Here is a 16,059-nt window from a genome sequence, read left to right as displayed (position 1 = left end):
TGGGACCCGCCCTCCATCCTCCGTGGATGCACCAGGCTCCCACCCCTGGGGGACTGCAGACTGTTGATTCATCCTTCGTGTACTTACTGGGACATCCCAGAGGCACTGCCGTTTATCAGGGGCATCCCCAGGAGTGCGTTTCCCCACATCCTTGCCAAGAACATGGTTGCCACATTTCTGTCCGTTGAGCCACAAACCATTATCTATCTTGTTCTGTTTTGCTCTTGAAATAAGTGTGCGATGAAACCTCGTGTGTGCTGTTGGGTGTTTTATTTCCTTTATTCTGAGCCACCTGTTCATTGCACCATTTTCCTAACGGACGTGTGAGGGTGTTTTTACACACAGGCCATCCGGTGAGCAGGTCCAGGTGTGGAGGGCCCGGGCCCTCCTCCAGGATGGGCTGTGTGACAGGAAGCAGGAAACCAGCTGGTGACCCCCTACCAGCGGTTGCAGAGCCGCCCATGGTGGTGTCAGATGGTCGGAGGCCCAGGCCCCGAGGCCACAGTACGTCCAGGTCAGCCCGGCTCGTGGCGGAGCCTGTGCCCAGGGCCCTGACCAGTGCTGGGTCTGGGGAGGGGTTGTCAGGCTGGGCCCGGGCGGGGCGGGGGCGGGGCCCTGGGCCTGGAGAAAGGCGCGTGCAGACCCCACGGTGGCCACCAGGCGGCGCGGCGCCTCCACAGCCCGCCCCCGAAGCCCCGCCCCGAGGCCCGGCCCCGAGGCGCCGGCCCGGGCAGGAGACGCTGCGAGCGGCCTGTACGGGGCAGGTGCGCGCGCACCTGGGAGGCTGCCAACCCCCAGCCTCTTCTGGCCCTTCCTTCCAGTCCGAGGGGAGGGCGGTTCCCATGGGTCAGAAACTTGTGGCTTCTAACACCAAGAGCTCTTCTTTTCAAAGGTTAAGAACCGGGAGAAACACACCTCGACCGCACAGGGGAGGGGCAGGGGCGTGGGGTGGGCGCGCCCCGGGGAAAGCTCACAGGTGGAAAAGGGGCGTCCCTTCCAAGTGGCTTCCCACTCTTGTGGCGCCCTGGTTGGCAGGTGGGGAAACTGAGGCTGTGGCCAGACTATTCCCACCTCCGCTGCTCCCTGGCCTTCGGGGCGTCCACTGGAGGGAGGGCGGCGGGGTTCCCGGTGGGGGCGACCCTGACCCAGAGCTGCCCCCGCCCAGTCCCTTGCCTCCTCCTCCATCACTCTGTCCCCTTCCTTCCCCGGGGACCCCTGGGGGCTTCGGTCCGGTCTGAGCTCCCTCTTGCCCGCCCCGCAAGAGCCTGGCAGCCTTCCCGGCCGAGGTGACTCCACAGGGCGGGCCGGGGCTGGAGAGGGCGGGGCGCTCGGAGAACCTTAAAGAACGCTCCCGGCCCGCCCAGGCCCTGCTGCCGCGGCTCCCACCATGGCTGAGGCCGGCAAGCTCCAGCTCTTCGTCAAGGTGCCAGGCTGCCTGGGCTGGGGGAGGTCCCGGGGACTGGTGCTCTGTGGGGCTCTACTTTCTGGGGCAGGCTGAGGGGGGGTCTGCGGCAGTGTCCCCTGAGGTGGTGGGCTCAGGCTGTTTCGTGGAGGCTGTGTAACTGGGGGCGGGGGCGGGGGTGCATTAGAAGGGAGAAAGCGCCATCCCCAAAAGGGCTGCGGTGGCCCCATTCTCCTGGAAAAAAAGCCCCTTCGGGGCTGTGCCAGGCAGGTAGCCCGAGGCCAGGGCTCAGGGGCTGTTCCAGGTAGCCCCCTCAGTGCCCAGATCTGTGATCCCTGTGAAGGGACTGCCAGGTCCTGGCCTCCTCCCACCCTTGGAGCCCGGGGCAGCAAGGTGCCCAGTTGGACAGGATGAATCACTCAGAAAACAGCTCCATAGGCCCGACCCACCCTTATGACCAGCCTGCAGGGCCTGGTGCTCAGGGTCCTGGCCTCTGTCCAGGCTCTGAAGATAAGGGTCAAGGGGCCAGGCCCCAGAGCCAGGGTCCCACCCCTGAACCCCTCATCCTGGCACCTTGCCCAGCCTCCAGGCCCTTGGCAGCTCCGCAGACCCCTCCTCCCAGGGACCAAGTCAAGGGCTTTCACGGGCCATTTGTCGAGGTTGTGCCTGAGAGAGTGGGAGCCCTGGCCTTGCTCTGGCCTCTGGGCAGCAAGAGCCCACAGGGGTCCTGGGTGTGCCCCCTGCCCTGGCAGTCCCATGTCCCCCACTCCAGGCCAGCGAGGATGGCGAGAGTGTGGGCCACTGTCCCTCCTGCCAGAGGCTCTTCATGATCCTGCTTCTCAAGGGCGTGCCCTTCACACTCACCACCGTGGACACCCGCAGGTGAGCCCTGCCCCAGGACCCTGGCCTCGCGCTCCTCTGCCAGCCACCTCCCGCCCTGCCTCACGCCCACAGGTCCCCGGAGGTGCTGAAGGACTTCGCCCCAGGATCCCAGCTGCCCATCCTGCTCTGCGACGGCGACGCCAAAACCGACACGCTGCAGATTGAGGAGTTTCTGGAGGAGACGCTGGGGCCCCCAGAGTGAGGGCCGGGCACAGAGGGGCCCGCAGACAGGCCACCCCCGGGGCAGAGCCCAGTAAGGGCAGAGCGGGCCAGGAAGGGGCAGCGGGCTCTGACTCGAACGCCCTCCCCCTCCAGATTCCCCAGCTTGGCGCCCAGATACAGGGAGTCTGCCGCAGCGGGCAACGACGTCTTTCACAAGTTCTCCGCCTTCATCAAGAACCCGGTGCCCGCACAGGACGACGGTGAGAGTCTGGAGGCGCGGCGAGGGTGTGGGGAGAGGTGCCCTGGCCGGTCCTCACCGGACCCCTGGCCCTCAGCTCTGTACCAGCAGCTGCTGCGCGCCCTCGCCAAGCTGGACAGCTACCTGCGCGCGCCCCTAGAGCACGAGCTGGGCCGCGAGCCGCAGCTGCGCGAGTCCAGCCGCCGCTTTCTGGACGGCGATCAGCTCACGCTGGCCGACTGCGGCCTGCTGCCCAAGCTGCACGTCGTGAACGTGAGCGCCGGGGCGGGGCGGGGCGGGGCGGAGCGGAGCGGGCAGACCCGCCGGGAGACCCTGACGGCGCCCCTCGTCCGCAGACGGTGTGCGCGCACTTCCGCCAAGCTCCCATCCCCGCTGAGCTGCGCGGCATCCGCCGCTACTTGGACTGCGCCCTGCAGGAGAAGGAGTTCAAGTACACGTGTCCCCACAGCGCCGAGATCCTGGCGGCGTACCGGCCCGTCGTGCGCCCCCGCTAGCGCCCCCCGCCACCTGCCCACTCGTTTGCAGCCCCATAAAGGCACCTCTGCCCCAGTGAGCACGAAGGGGCATCGGAGGGACCAGAGGCCCTCAGTTTCTGCCACTACCAAACGCCCACCGTGGGCCGCTCAACTCCAGACAACAGCCCACGAGGATAGGCAGAGAAGCCGGTGGGCGGGGTGCGGTCCATCTCCCTACTCCTCGGGGATGGCCGGACTGGATTGGGCTCCCAAACCAGTCAGGCCAGGGTGGGGCGGCAGGATGGCTGGGGAGGGTGGGGAGCGAAGCCCCGTCTGGGCAACTCCGGGCCAGAGGGCGGGCCCCACATTCTTCAGCTCTGCCCAGGCGCAGGCAGACCACCCCCCACCTCCCTGGCCATCGTGTGGGGTCTGCATCACTGAAGCATGTGCCCGCTGGGGCGGGAACAAGGTTTCTAGCCTCTCAGAGCCCCACCCTTGCACAGCCGGCTGGGCTCCTGGGTGTGCCTAGCAGGGACAAGTGGGCAGGGCAAGAGAGGTGGGCAGTCTCACCAGGAAGCGCAGAGCCTGACACGGCCCCACGCCCAGCCCACGGGCCCAGGAGCCAGCGTCTGGCCATGACCTCATGACTTTTGCCAGATGAAGCTGTTTATTTGACGGGGAAGGGGCTAGAGGAGTGGCCTTGTTCGGCCTGGCAGCAGGCTGGGCAGGTGCCCGCGGGAGGTCCTGGGGGCCGCCCCTGCCCTCTCCTCGCAGGCACAGTCCTAACGTCCCTCTTTCCGTGGTGCCTTCAGGGGTCATCAAAGTCTACACCACTTGCCGGCTTCTTACTGGGAGAGAAGAGGGGATGATGCTGTGGGGTGTGGAGGGGTGGGCAGGGTCCACGCTGGACCCTGGGCACAGGAGGGATGGGGGGCGGGGAGGCACCTCTTGAAGCCTGGGTTGATGAGAGACTCCCCTGGACACCGCCTCTTGACCCCAGGTCCAGGGCCACCTCTCTGAGGATCTGGGTCTGGGGAAACAGGAGGGGGGGGGGGCTCCTGAGTCCAGCAAGACCCCGGGCCCACGACCCCCTCCCACAAGGATAGAGCCTCTCTCTGGACTTTGAGGCTTGTTCTTGAGTCCCAGAACAGTCAGCACGGCCCCAGCCCGAGTCACAAGTGACAGGCCTTACCTGGGAAGAAGAGATGAGGCCCCGCCTGCCGGGCGCTCTTCCTGGGGCTGGTGGCCGTCTCCTCCGCTGCAGCAGCTGGGGGGTGGAAAGCAGGAATGCAGGCCCGGCCTGGGGGACCTTAGTGAGCCCAGGTTGGGGGTTCCCACCCCCACCTACCTGCCAGCCGCCGCTCCAAGCTGCACACACGCTCTGCCAAGCCCAGTGTCAGTGTCTGCAACCTGGAGGCTGCCTCTGGGCCCGGCACCTTGGACAGGTCAAGTTCCAGCGCCGAGGGGCCCCCTGAAAGGGTCAGGGACGCTCTGTCTTCCTGCAGGGTGAGAGTCACAGCTTGCTGCTCGCAGGCTGCCCTGGGGAAGGAGGGGAGCTGAGTACTGTGGCCACATCCACTGCTCCCCACCCACCCTGCCTCTCTACTCAGAGGCTCACCTGAATCGGAGGGCGATGTCTTCAGCCGCACTGAGGCCAAAACGGGCTTTCTACAGGGCACAAGGGCTGGTCATCAGGGGCCTGAGACCCTACGGCCTCTGGGGACACCCTCAATCCGCAAGACCAGAGCCTCCTGGGGCAGCTGCAAGGCCGTGGGAAGGGTGCCCAGGTACTTCCGGGAAATTCCAGGCCGCCCCCTGCGAGCCCACAGGCGGTCCGCGCTGCAGGTGTGTGGTGCGGGGGGCCTCCCGGCCACCCAGGAGCCCCGTTACCCACCAGGGCCGCCAAGCGGTCCGGCGTGAAGCAGGTGCTCCAGAGCTCCGCGGCGTCCGTCACACTGCGGGGCAGGGGCAGTCAGGCCGAGCCGCCCGCGCCCCCTCGCAGCCCCGCGGGACCCGCTACTCACCAGAGGTTGAAGCCGCCGCGTTCCCCGGGCCCGCCGCCCTCCCCCTCGCAGTAGCACACGAAGCGCGGGGGTCCGGGGCCCGGCGGCAGCGTGCAGAGAGGCGGCGGCACCATGGCGCCTCGGCGGGCGGAGGGATCCGGCGGGCAGGGCTTCGGCACTGGGACGCCTGCGGGCCCGGGGCGCCTGCGGATCTGGGGCACCTCGGGACCTGGGGCGCCTGCGCGGGCAAAAGGCTTCCGGAGCGGGGCGGGGCGGGGTGGGGCGGGGCTTAGCCCGGGGCGGAGCCTGCGCTGTGGGGCGGGGCTTGGTCCGGGGCGGAGCCTGCGCCGCGGGGCAGGGCGGCGTGCAAGGCTCGGGCTACCCGGCTCCTCTCACCAAACCTGGTCACCGTCTGGGGCTTGGCCTCTTTGGACCTTCCCTTCTGCGCGCCCCCTGTCCCCGCTGAGTCCGGGGTTCCCCCCTTGGCGCAAGCCCTGAGGGGGCGCAGGCCTCTCCAGCCACCACTTTGGGCTCAGATCTCTTTGACCCCCCACCTCTGGTCCCTGCGGCCTACCCCTAGCCTCCGCACCCCTCTTCCTGTGTCAACTGGAACAAGTCAAATACAAAACAGAATAAAGTATGGTAACCCGCGCCAGCCTTACGCCCCTCGTTCATTCGCTCCGCCATGTTTAGCCAGCCCCCCTTCCTTGCCGGTGTTGTCCCGGCCCGGAGCTCCCCTTGATCAGTAGCCGGGTCTCTGATCTCCTAGAGCTGGGGAGCGCTCACGGGATGGACAATGAAGCATGAAGTCCTCAGGTCGTGCCCAGTGCCCTTTGAGCTGTGACCTGGAAGAAGAGAGGAATGGAGCACTCCAGGAAAGGGGGCACCAGGCAGAGGGGGCGGCCTCTGCAGAAACCCTGCTGTGGACACAGAACAGCTCTGCTCCGGGCTTTGCGAGGCCAGAGTGACAGGACTGAGGCATACGGAGGGTGGCTGGCAGGTGGGTTTGTAAGCTGTGCTGATGGATTTCAAACATGCCTGCAGCCCAGCCTGCCCCGCTGGCTGCATCCTGTTTCACAACCCCCCCCCCCACCACCACCCCCCCCACCCCCGCCAGGCTCCTGCCTTGGGACCTCTGCTCTGCCTGGCACCCCCTCCCCAGACCCTCCTTCAGATCTTTACACAAAGGTCCCTTTCCGGTGAGGCCTTGTCTTGTTTTATACCTGATTTCAGCACGCTGCCACACACCTCGTGTCCTCTCTCCTCTGTGCTTACTTGTTCCCGGCTTGTCACTATGCAGGGCGCCTTCTGATGCGCGTGCTGACAGCAGCCTCTACGGTGCCGCAAGCAAGCGCCTCCTGCTTCGGAGCCTGCGGGTGCCCTCCCCTGAGCCTGCGCCGGATGCAGTCCCTCGCAGACAGCCAATAGAATGTGCCAGAAGCGATGGACTGTCACCTCTGTCTTCCTCTGGAATTGCTCACACGGCACAAGGAGCCCGGTGGCAAAGGACCAAGGCCCAGCTTGGGGAAGCCTGGACACCGACTATCTCCCGGCGGAGCCTTCTGCTGGGAACACAGCCCCCACCAGAGGGCACACAGCCAGCTCCTGGCCCCTCAGAAACAGGCAGACAATGCACGCTGTTTTCAGCCGCTGAGTGCGGGGGGTAGTCTTTCAGCAGTGGTTACTAATACGGTTATTTATTCTCTTTCTTGCCCATTTTCACCATGAGGTTTACAAAGGCAGGACTTTCTGTCTGTGTCATTCGCCATTGTATTCTCGAGTGTAAAGATGGGCTCGATAAAGGACAGAAATGGTATGGACCTAACAGAAGCAGAAGATATTAAGAAGAGGTGGCAACAATACACAGAAGAACTGTACAAAAAAGATCTTCACGACCCAGGTAATCACGATGGTGTGATCACTGACCTAGAGCCAGACATCCTGAAATGTGAAGTCAAGCGGGCCTTAGAAAGCATCACTACGAACAAATCCAGTGGAGGTGATGGAATTCCAGTTGAGCTATTTCAAATCCTGCAAGATGATGCTGTGAAAGTGCTGCACTCAATATGCCAGCACATTTGGAAAACTCAGCAGTGGCCACAGGACTGGAAAAGGTCAGTTTTCATTCCAACCCCAAAGAAAGGCAATGCCAAAGAATGCTCAAACTACCGCACAATTGCACTCATCTTGCACACTAGCAAAGTAATGCTCAAAATTCTCCAAGCCAGGCTTCAGCAATATGTGAACCATGAACTTCCTGAGGTTCAAGCTGGTCTTAGAAAAGGCAGAAGAACCAGAGATCAAATTGCCAACATCCACTGGATCATGGAAAAAGCAAGAGAGTTCCAGAAAAACATCTATTTCTGCTTTATTGACTATGCCAAAGCCTTTGACTGTGTGGATCACAATAAACTGTGGAAAATTCCGAAAGAGATGGGAATACCAGACCACCTGACCTACCTCTTGAGAAATCTGTATGAAGGTCAAGAAGCAACAGTTAGAACTGGACATGGAACAACAGACTGTTTCCAAATAGGAAAAGGAGTACGTCAAGGCTGTATATTGTCACCCTGCTTATTTAACTTATATGCAGAATCAAGGCTGTATATTGTCACCCTGCTTATTTAACTTATATGCAGAGTACATCATGAAAACGCTGGACTGGAAGAAACACAAGCTGGAATCAAGATTGCCGGGAGAAATATCAATAACCTCAGATATGCAGATGATACCACCCTTATAGCAGAAAGTGAAGAGGAACTAAAAAGCCTCTTGATGAAAGTGAAAGAGGAGAGTGAAAAAGTTGGCTTAAAGCTCAACATTCAGAAAACGAAGATCATGGCATCCGGTCCCATCACTTCATGGGAAATAGATGGGGAAACAGTGGAAACAGTGTCAGACTTTATTTTTGGGGGCTCCAAAATCAGTGCAGATGGTGACTGCAGCCATGAAATTAAAAGACACTCCTTGGAAGGAAAGTTATGACCAACCTAGATAGCATATTCAAAAGCAGAGACATTCCTTTGCCAACAAAGGTCCGTCTAGTCAAGGCTATGGTTTTTCCTGTGGTCATGTATGGATGTGAGTTGGACTGTAAAGAAGGCTAACCACCAAAGAATTGATGCTTTTGAACTGTGGTGTTGGAGAAGACTCTTGAGAGTCCCTTGGACTGCAAGGAGATCCAACCAGTCCATTCTGAAGGAGATCAGCCCTGGGATTTCTTTGGAAGGAATGATGCTAAAGCTGAAACTCCAGTACTTTGGCCACCTCATGCGAAGAGTTGACTCATTGGAAAAGACTCTGATGCTGGGAGGGATTGGGGGCAGGAGGAGAAGGGAAAGACAGAGGATGAGATGGCTGGATGGCATCACTGACTCAATGGACGTGAGTCTGAGTGAACTCTGGGAGTTGGTGATGGACAGGGAGGCCTGGCATGCTGCGATTCATGGGGTCGCAAAGAGTTGGACACGATGGAGCGACTGAACTGGACTGAACTGAAGTGGCACGTTTTTGTTGTTCTGTTGCTAAGTCACGTCGGACTCTTTGCTACCCCATGGAGCGCAGCACACCAGGCCTCCCTGTCCATCACCAACTCCCGGAGTTTACTCAAATTCATGTCCAACGAGTTAGTGATGCCATCCAACCATCTCATCCTGTCGTCCCCTTCTCTGCCTGCCCTGAGTTTTTCCCAGCATCAGGGTCTTTTCTAATGGCTGGAACATAGAGATATTTAATAAATATACAAATGAATGAATGCAGAATGGGAAGCTGTTGGCAGGTTTAAGCTGGAGTGGGATGGAGGTGGCCATTCTGATTTTTGTGTATAAAGCCCATGTTGAATGTCATGAGGCGGGGGGATCAAGGGTTTCAGGGGTGAAGGCAAGGGGGGGCAGGGAGAATAGTAGAGGGCTGCTGAGTTCCTAGGGCAGAGCTGATGCAGGTGGGGCCGGGGCTCAGAGTGGAGTTGGAAAGAGGTAGCAGGGAGGAGGAGATGGATCGTGGATGACCCCTGCATTTCAGGAGGGTCGAAAAGCCCTTCCCAAGATGATTGATTGGGGCAGGGTAGGATTGGAGGAGACCTGGGGCCTCTCCTTTTTCATGGAGTTCCTGACATGACTGTGCGTCTGATGGAGGTGAGCGAGAGCTGCTGTGCCTGTGAGCCTCGAGTCTGGACGATCAGGCAGGAGGTGTGAGTGTGGCCTCACCAGCCCCTTGTCGTCCAGTCGCTAAGTCGAGTCCACCTCTTTGCAACCCCATGGACTGCGGCACATCAGGCTCCTCTGTCCTCGTCTATCTCCTGGAGTTTGTTCAGACTCCTGTCCGTTGAATAGAGTCAGTGATGTTATCTAAGCATTCACTCCTCTGCTGCCCCTTTCTCCTTTTGCCCTCAATTTTTCCTAGCATCAGGCTCTTTTCCAATGAGTTGGCTCTTCACATCAGGTGACCAACATACTGAAGCTTCAGCTTCAGTAGGACTTCCAATGAATATTCAGGGTTAATTTCCCTCAGGATTGACTGGTTTGGTCTTGCAGTCCAAGGGACCCTCAACAGTCTTCTCCAACAGCGCAGTTCAGAAGCGTCAATTCTTTGGCACTCGGCCTTCTTTATTGCTCAGCTCTCACATCCATTCATGACCACTGGAAACCCCAGCTGTGACTAGATGGACCTTTGTTGGTGAAGTTGCATCTCTGCTTTTTAATGTGCGGTCTAGGTTTGTCCTACTGTTTCTTCCAAGGAGCAAGCTGTTGTAATTTCAGGGCTGCGGTCACCGTCCGCAGTGATTTTGGAGACCAAGAAAAGAAAATCTGGCACTATTTTCTATTTTTCCCCCAAGTATTTGCTATGAAATGATGGGACCATGATCAATGCAAAGAAATAGAGGAAAAAAATAGAACGGAAAGACTAAAGATCTGTTCAAGAAAATTAGAGATACCAAGGGAACATTTCATGCCAAGACAGATGGGCACAATAAAGGACAGAAATGGTGTGGATCTAACAGAAGCAGAAGATATTACAAAGAGGTGGGAAGAATATACAGAAGAACTATACAAAAAGGATCTTCATGACCCAGATAACCACGATGGTGTGATCACTCACCTAGAGCCAGACATCCTGGAGTGCAAAGTCAAGTGGGCCTTAGGAAGCACCACCACAAACAAAGCTAGTGGAGGTGATGGAATTTCAGTTGAGCTATTTCAAATCCTAAAAGATGATGCTGTGAAAGTGCTACAATCAATATGGCAGCAAATTTGTAAAGCTGAGCAGTGGCCACAGGACTGGAAAAGGGCAGTTTTAATTCCAATCCTAAAGAACGGCAGTGCCAAAGAATCTTCAAAGTGAAAATGAAGTGAAGTTGCTCAGTCGTGTCCGACTGTTTGTGACCCCATGGACTGTAGCCTACCAGTCTCCTCCGTCCATGGGATTTTCCAGGCAAGAATACTAGAATGGGTTGCCATTTCCTTCTCCAGGAGATCTTACCAACCCAGGGATTGAACCCAGGTCTCTCACATTGTAGGCAGACACTTTACCGTCTGAGCCACCAGGGAAGTCCAAAGAATGTTCAAAGTACCACACAGTTGCACTCATCTCACACACTAGCAAAGTAATGCTCAAAATTCTCCAAGCCAGGCTTCAGCAGTATGTGAACTGAGAACTTCCAGATGTTCAAGCTGGATTTAGAAAGGCAGAGGAACCAGAGATCAAATTGCCAACGTCCACTGGATCATAGAAAAATCAAGAGAATTCCAGAAAACTATCTACTTCTGCTTTATTGATCACATCAAAAGCTTTGACTGTGTGGATCGCAGCAGAATGTGACAGTTCTGAAAGAGACGGGAGAGACGGGCACAGCACACACCTGACCTGCCTCCTGAGAAGCCCGTGTGCACGTCAGGAAGCCACAAAGACATGGGAGACGCGGGCACAGCACACACCTGACCTGCCTCCTGAGAAGCCCGTGTGCACGTCAGGAAGCCACAAAGACATGGGAGACACGGGCACACCACAGCTCCTGACCTGCCTCCTGAGAAGCCTGTTTGCAGGTCAGGAAGCCACAGTTACAACCGGACATGGAACAAGAGACTGGTTCCAAATTGGGAAAGGAGTACGTCAAGGCTGTATATTGTTACCCTGCTTAACTTATATGCAGAGTACTTCATGTGAAATACCAGGCTGGATGAAGCACAAGCTGGAGTCAAGATTGCCGGGAGAAATATCAATAACCTCTGATATGCAGATGACACCACCCTTATGGCAGAAAGAGAAGAACTAAAGAGCCTCTTGATGAAAGTGAAAGAGGAGAGTGACAAAGTTGGCTTAAAGCTCAACATTAAAAAAATGAAGATCATGGCATCTGGTCCCATCACTCCATAGCAAATAGATGGGGAAACAGTGGAAACAGTGACAGACTTTATTTTCTTGGGCTTCAAAATCACTGCAGATGGTGACTGCAGCCAAGAAATTAAAAGACGCTTGCTCCTTGGAAGAAAAACTATGACTAACCTAGACAGCATATTAAAAAGCAGAGACATGACTTTGCCGACAAAGTTCCATCTTGTCAAAGCTATGGTTTTTCCAGTGGTCATGTATGGATGTGAGAGTTGAGCAATAAAGAAGGCTGAGTGCCAAAGAATTGATGCTTTTGAACTGTGGTATTGGAGAAGACTCTTGAGAGTCCCTTGGACTGCAAGGAGATCCAATCAGTCCATCCTAAAGTAAATCAGTCCTGAATATTCATTGGAAGGACAGATGCTAAAGCTGAAGCTCCAATACTCTGGCCACCTGATGCGAAGAACTGACTCATTGGAAAAGACCCTGATGCTGGGCAAGATTGAAGGCAAGAGGAGAAGGGGACGACAGAGGATGAGATGGTTGGATGGCATCACCGACTCGATGGACGTGAGTTTGAGCAAGCTGAAGGAGTTGGTGATGGACAGGGAAGCCTGGTATGCTGCAGTCCGTGGGGTCACAAAGAGTTAAACATGACTGAGCAACTAAACTTAACTGATGGGACCGGATGCCATGATTATAGTTTTTTGAATGTTGAGTTTTAAGCCAGCTTTTCCACTCTCCTCTTTCACCTTCATCAAGAGGGTCTCTAATTCCTCTTTGCTTTTTACCACTAAGAAGGTGTCATCTGCATATCTGATGTTATTGATGTTTCTCCTAGCAATCTTGATTCCAGCTTGAGTTTCATTTAGCTTGGCATTTCTCATGATGTACTCTCAATATAAGTTAAATAAGACAATATACACCTTTGATGTACTCCTTTTCTAATTTTGAATCAGCCCATTCTAACTGTTGCTTCTTGACCTACATACTGGTTTCTCAGGAGGCAGGGAAGGTGGTTTGGTATTCCCATCTCTTTAAGAATTTTCCAGTGTGTTGTGATCCACACAGTCAAAAGCTTTAGGATAGTCAATGAAGCAATAGTAGATGTTTTTCTGGAATTCTCTTGCCTTTTCTATGATCCAAAGGATTTTGGCAATCTGATCTCTGGTTCCTCTGCCTTTTCTAAATCCAGCTTGTACATCTGGAAGTTCTTGGTTCACATACGTTTGAAGTCTAGCTTGAAGGATTTTGAGCGTTACCCTGCTAGCGTGTGAAATGAGTGCAATTGTGAGGTAGCTTAAACATTTTTTGGCATTGCATTTCTTTGGGATTGGAATGAAAACTGACCTTTTCCAGTCCTGTGGCCACTGCTGAGTTTTCCAAATTTGCTGGCATATTGAGTGCAGCACTTTCACAGCATCATCTTTTAGGATTTGAAATAGCTCAGCTGGAATTCCATCACCTCCACTAGCTTTGTTTGTAGTGATGCCCACTTGACTTCACACTTCAAATGTCTGACTCTAGGTGAGTGATCACACTTTGTGGTTATCTGGGTCACTCAGACCTTTTTTTGTACAGTTCTTCTGTGTATTCTTGCCACTTCTTAATATGGAACCTCCTGACTCCATTTTGAATATGGTTTATATTTATTAATCTTTACGTTTCCTCCTTTGGAGATGTTTCTCTGAAAGCATTGCTGATCAAGCGGCCGTTTTTTTTTTTTTTTTTTTTTTTTTCCACATTCAGCAACTTTTCCCCTTGATGCCAGGGAGGACCCTTCCTGGATATCGTGTCTCTCGGGACAGGGAGCGTGCACATACGGAGATCTCTTAAGGTCAGAGTCAAGTAACAGAACGGGTTGGAGGGGGCGCTCAGAAATCTCCCATCTGAAGTCTGTGTCTTAGAACAGTGGATGCAGAAGAGCACACTCGAGCCGGAGAGAATTAAACACGCACTCTGGGGAGACATGGTTGATGCAAGAATTAAGGCATGGGGGAGTGATTCTGGATTATACAGAATTTGACTTAAACTTTATGCTAATTAGAGCAGCCTGTCTTACGGCCTGTCGAACATTAACTGTGTATCTGCTTTAACACACTGAGGAGGGAGGGGGAAATGCATTACCTGATTGTTTAGAATGTCCACTCTGAATACAGGGATAAATGCCACCTCCTGCCCCTTCCTCCCCAGTGACAGTGCTATATTCCTTTGAAGATGAGATTCCCTCCCCAGACACCAAGGTCGCGCTGACTTGCTGTGCGCCTGCTGATCTGTCTTCGGACCTTGAGAAAATGTAACCCTGTCATGTTTGGTGTTTGTTGTTCTGACAAGATGTAAAGCTGTGGTGCAGGCGTCCACACGAACCGGGTGGCCACTGTGGATGTGGTTTCAGACAGCTCCTGCCTCCCTGGGAACTTGAATTTTTTAAACTGTATCAGACTCAAGGTCATCCCCAACTGTACTTTGCTAGTCACTACCACCTGCGACCTTATGGTCTCAAGATCTCTCCTTGTAACTTTGTATTTTGGACCCCACTGATTCTTGCTCTACAAACAGCCTTCCTCCTTGTCAGCTTCAACCCTAATTCCTGAAAGTTTCTGTATCTTTGCAGTTTTTGCCTGTATAAATGTCCCTCCGCATTTTGCAGCCTGGGGAGCACAATTCAAGTGCTTCTTAAATCTGGGCCTTCTGCCCTACAGTCCTCGGTTTAGCTCAGATAAAACTTTTCTATTCCTATGGTCAATGTAAATCACCAGTAACCAATCTAAGCTGATTAACAAGGAGAGCTTGAAAGAAAGAAAAGACACAGTTTAAGAAAAAATATATAGAGAGAGGGTTGGGGGACTCCGCTGGCAGTCCAGTGGTTAGAACTCCGTGCTTCCAATGCAGGGGGCATGGGTTTGGTCCCTGGTGGGGGAACATGCCATGTGGTGTGGCCAAAAACACAGAGGAGGTTTAGGAGGAGGCTTGGGAGGAGCCCCTGTGATTCCTCGGAGCCCCGTGCTGGGGGTTGGGAGGATGTTGGAAAGGCTGGTTAGAGGCTGAAACTGAAGGCTCCTGAGTGCTTAGGCGTGGAACAATCTTTTTCCCAATGACCTGACTCTTTGCAATAACACCCGTGGGGTCAGCGGAGGGGGCCCTTGTTGGCCACCTCAGGTCTTTGGCCGTTACTCTCTTGAGAGGGGATCCACGGGCCGGTTGTGGGCTGAGGAGTGGCGCGCTGACCGTGACCCGTGCAGCCTTGGCACCGGGTGGGCAGCTGGCTAAGGGCTGCCCCCTTGTGGCCAGAGAGGGGCGTGCAGGACTGGGCCCTCGGCAGGCGCCAGGGCCGTGGCCCTTCCCGGGTCCAGAGGGTGAGCGCAGGCTGCATCTCCTCACGCCACACCCCTCCCGGGGACCCTGGAGGGGGCAGTGAGCGGGGAGGGCAGGGGTCGAGAGCCTGCTGGAGAGGCGGCCCCCCAGCCCGCCCCACAGTGAGTCCCCGCTCGTAGGCAATTTCCAGGCCGTCTTCTCGGTCTGTGTGGAAGCCGAATGCCAACCAACGATCCAGTCGATCAACTGGGAATTCCCTGGCGGCCCAGCGGTTAGGACTTGGCGCTTTCACCGCCGGGGCCCTGGGTGTGCTCCCTGGCTGGAGAGCTAAGTTCCCACAAGCTGTGTGTCTCGACCAAGGGAGCTGGCGGAGGGCACGCTGAATAGAAACTGGATCATCGCCAGTCCCTCTGTAGATGCCTGTCTCGTGAGCAGCTGGCATCTCAGGTGGGAGGGGCTGGCTCTCTGCGCCTTCCCACCTACTGCCTGTCTCTGCGGGATAGGTGTCAGGCTGGGGCAGGGGCAGACGGGACAGGTCCCGCCCCTGTGGTGCCCACAGTGGGCCAGAGCCTGGCAGGCCGGCCAGGCAGCAGCAGCACTGTGGGAGTCCAGGTGTGCAGGGGTGAGGGGCCCCTGGACGTGGGGGCTCGCCCTCCCAGTGACCACGCTGGCCGGAAGGGCCCAGGTGGAGAACACTAGTCTGGAAGGACAGGGCTGTGTTTCTACTGAAAAACATCTAGTCAGCTGAAGAGCAGAAAAAGTAGCATAGCAAGCTGTCACCCGGGGACCACGCTCAACCTTTGACACGTGTACATCTTGCGCGATTGTTTTCTGAATGAGTTACATTACAGATGTCATGCCATTTTACCCTGAAATGATTCAGGGCCAGCCGTGAAAGGACAGCTCTATTTCCCTCATAAACATAACGGCAGGACAGAGATCTGTGGGCAGGTGTCAGGGAGAAGCGGTGCTGGAGGGCAGGCTAGGATGGATGCGGTGCAGGCACCCCCCGGGCTGTGGTGTGGGGGACCCCCCGAGCCGTGGTGTGGGGGACCCCCCGGGCTGTGGTGTGAGGGACCCCCCGGGCTGTGGTGTGGGGGACCCCCCGAGCCGTGGTGTGGGGGACCCCGCAGCTGTGGTGTGAGGGACCCCCCGGGCTGTGCTGTGGGGAACCCCCGGGCCGTGGTGTGGGGGACCCCCCGAGCCGTGGTGTGGGGGACCCGGTGGGGGGACCCGGGGCCCGAGGAGCCCAGG

General features: G+C 56.3%; 2 protein-coding genes across 4 annotated transcripts; one reads left to right on the top strand and one right to left on the bottom strand.

The window, feature by feature from the left end:
* The first annotated feature begins 1,300 nt into the window (after positions 1-1,300).
* Positions 1,301-3,312, top strand: CLIC3 (chloride intracellular channel 3). The gene is made up of 6 exons (XM_006062534.3): positions 1,301-1,423; positions 2,175-2,284; positions 2,357-2,482; positions 2,600-2,706; positions 2,782-2,957; positions 3,041-3,312. The coding sequence occupies exons 1-6, from the start codon at positions 1,388-1,390 to the stop codon at positions 3,197-3,199; spliced, it is 714 nt and encodes a 237-aa protein (XP_006062596.3). The 5' UTR covers positions 1,301-1,387; the 3' UTR covers positions 3,200-3,312.
* Positions 3,313-3,808: 496 nt separating this feature from the next.
* PAXX (PAXX non-homologous end joining factor) lies at positions 3,809-5,813 on the bottom strand. Of its 3 annotated transcripts, XM_006062535.3 has the most exons (7): positions 5,185-5,807; positions 5,055-5,115; positions 4,779-4,828; positions 4,509-4,699; positions 4,353-4,427; positions 4,106-4,190; positions 3,809-4,008 (listed from the first exon to the last, which is right to left on the bottom strand). In XM_006062535.3, exons 1-7 carry the CDS (start codon positions 5,295-5,297, stop codon positions 3,969-3,971), a joined length of 615 nt encoding a protein of 204 aa, XP_006062597.2. In that variant the 5' UTR covers positions 5,298-5,807; the 3' UTR covers positions 3,809-3,968. The 3 variants fall into 3 exon arrangements, with proteins under 3 accessions (XP_006062597.2, XP_044782500.1, XP_006062598.2); XM_044926565.1 differs by lacking the exon at positions 4,106-4,190 and having other exon boundaries at positions 5,185-5,813; XM_006062536.3 differs by lacking the exon at positions 4,779-4,828 and having other exon boundaries at positions 4,509-4,659; positions 5,185-5,811.
* Between the last annotated feature and the right edge of the window lie 10,246 nt (positions 5,814-16,059).

Source organism: Bubalus bubalis, chromosome 12 (assembly GCF_019923935.1).
Source record: "Bubalus bubalis isolate 160015118507 breed Murrah chromosome 12, NDDB_SH_1, whole genome shotgun sequence".
NCBI classification, from domain to species: Eukaryota; Metazoa; Chordata; class Mammalia; order Artiodactyla; family Bovidae; genus Bubalus; species Bubalus bubalis.
This window is presented reverse-complemented; position numbering and strand designations above follow the sequence as displayed.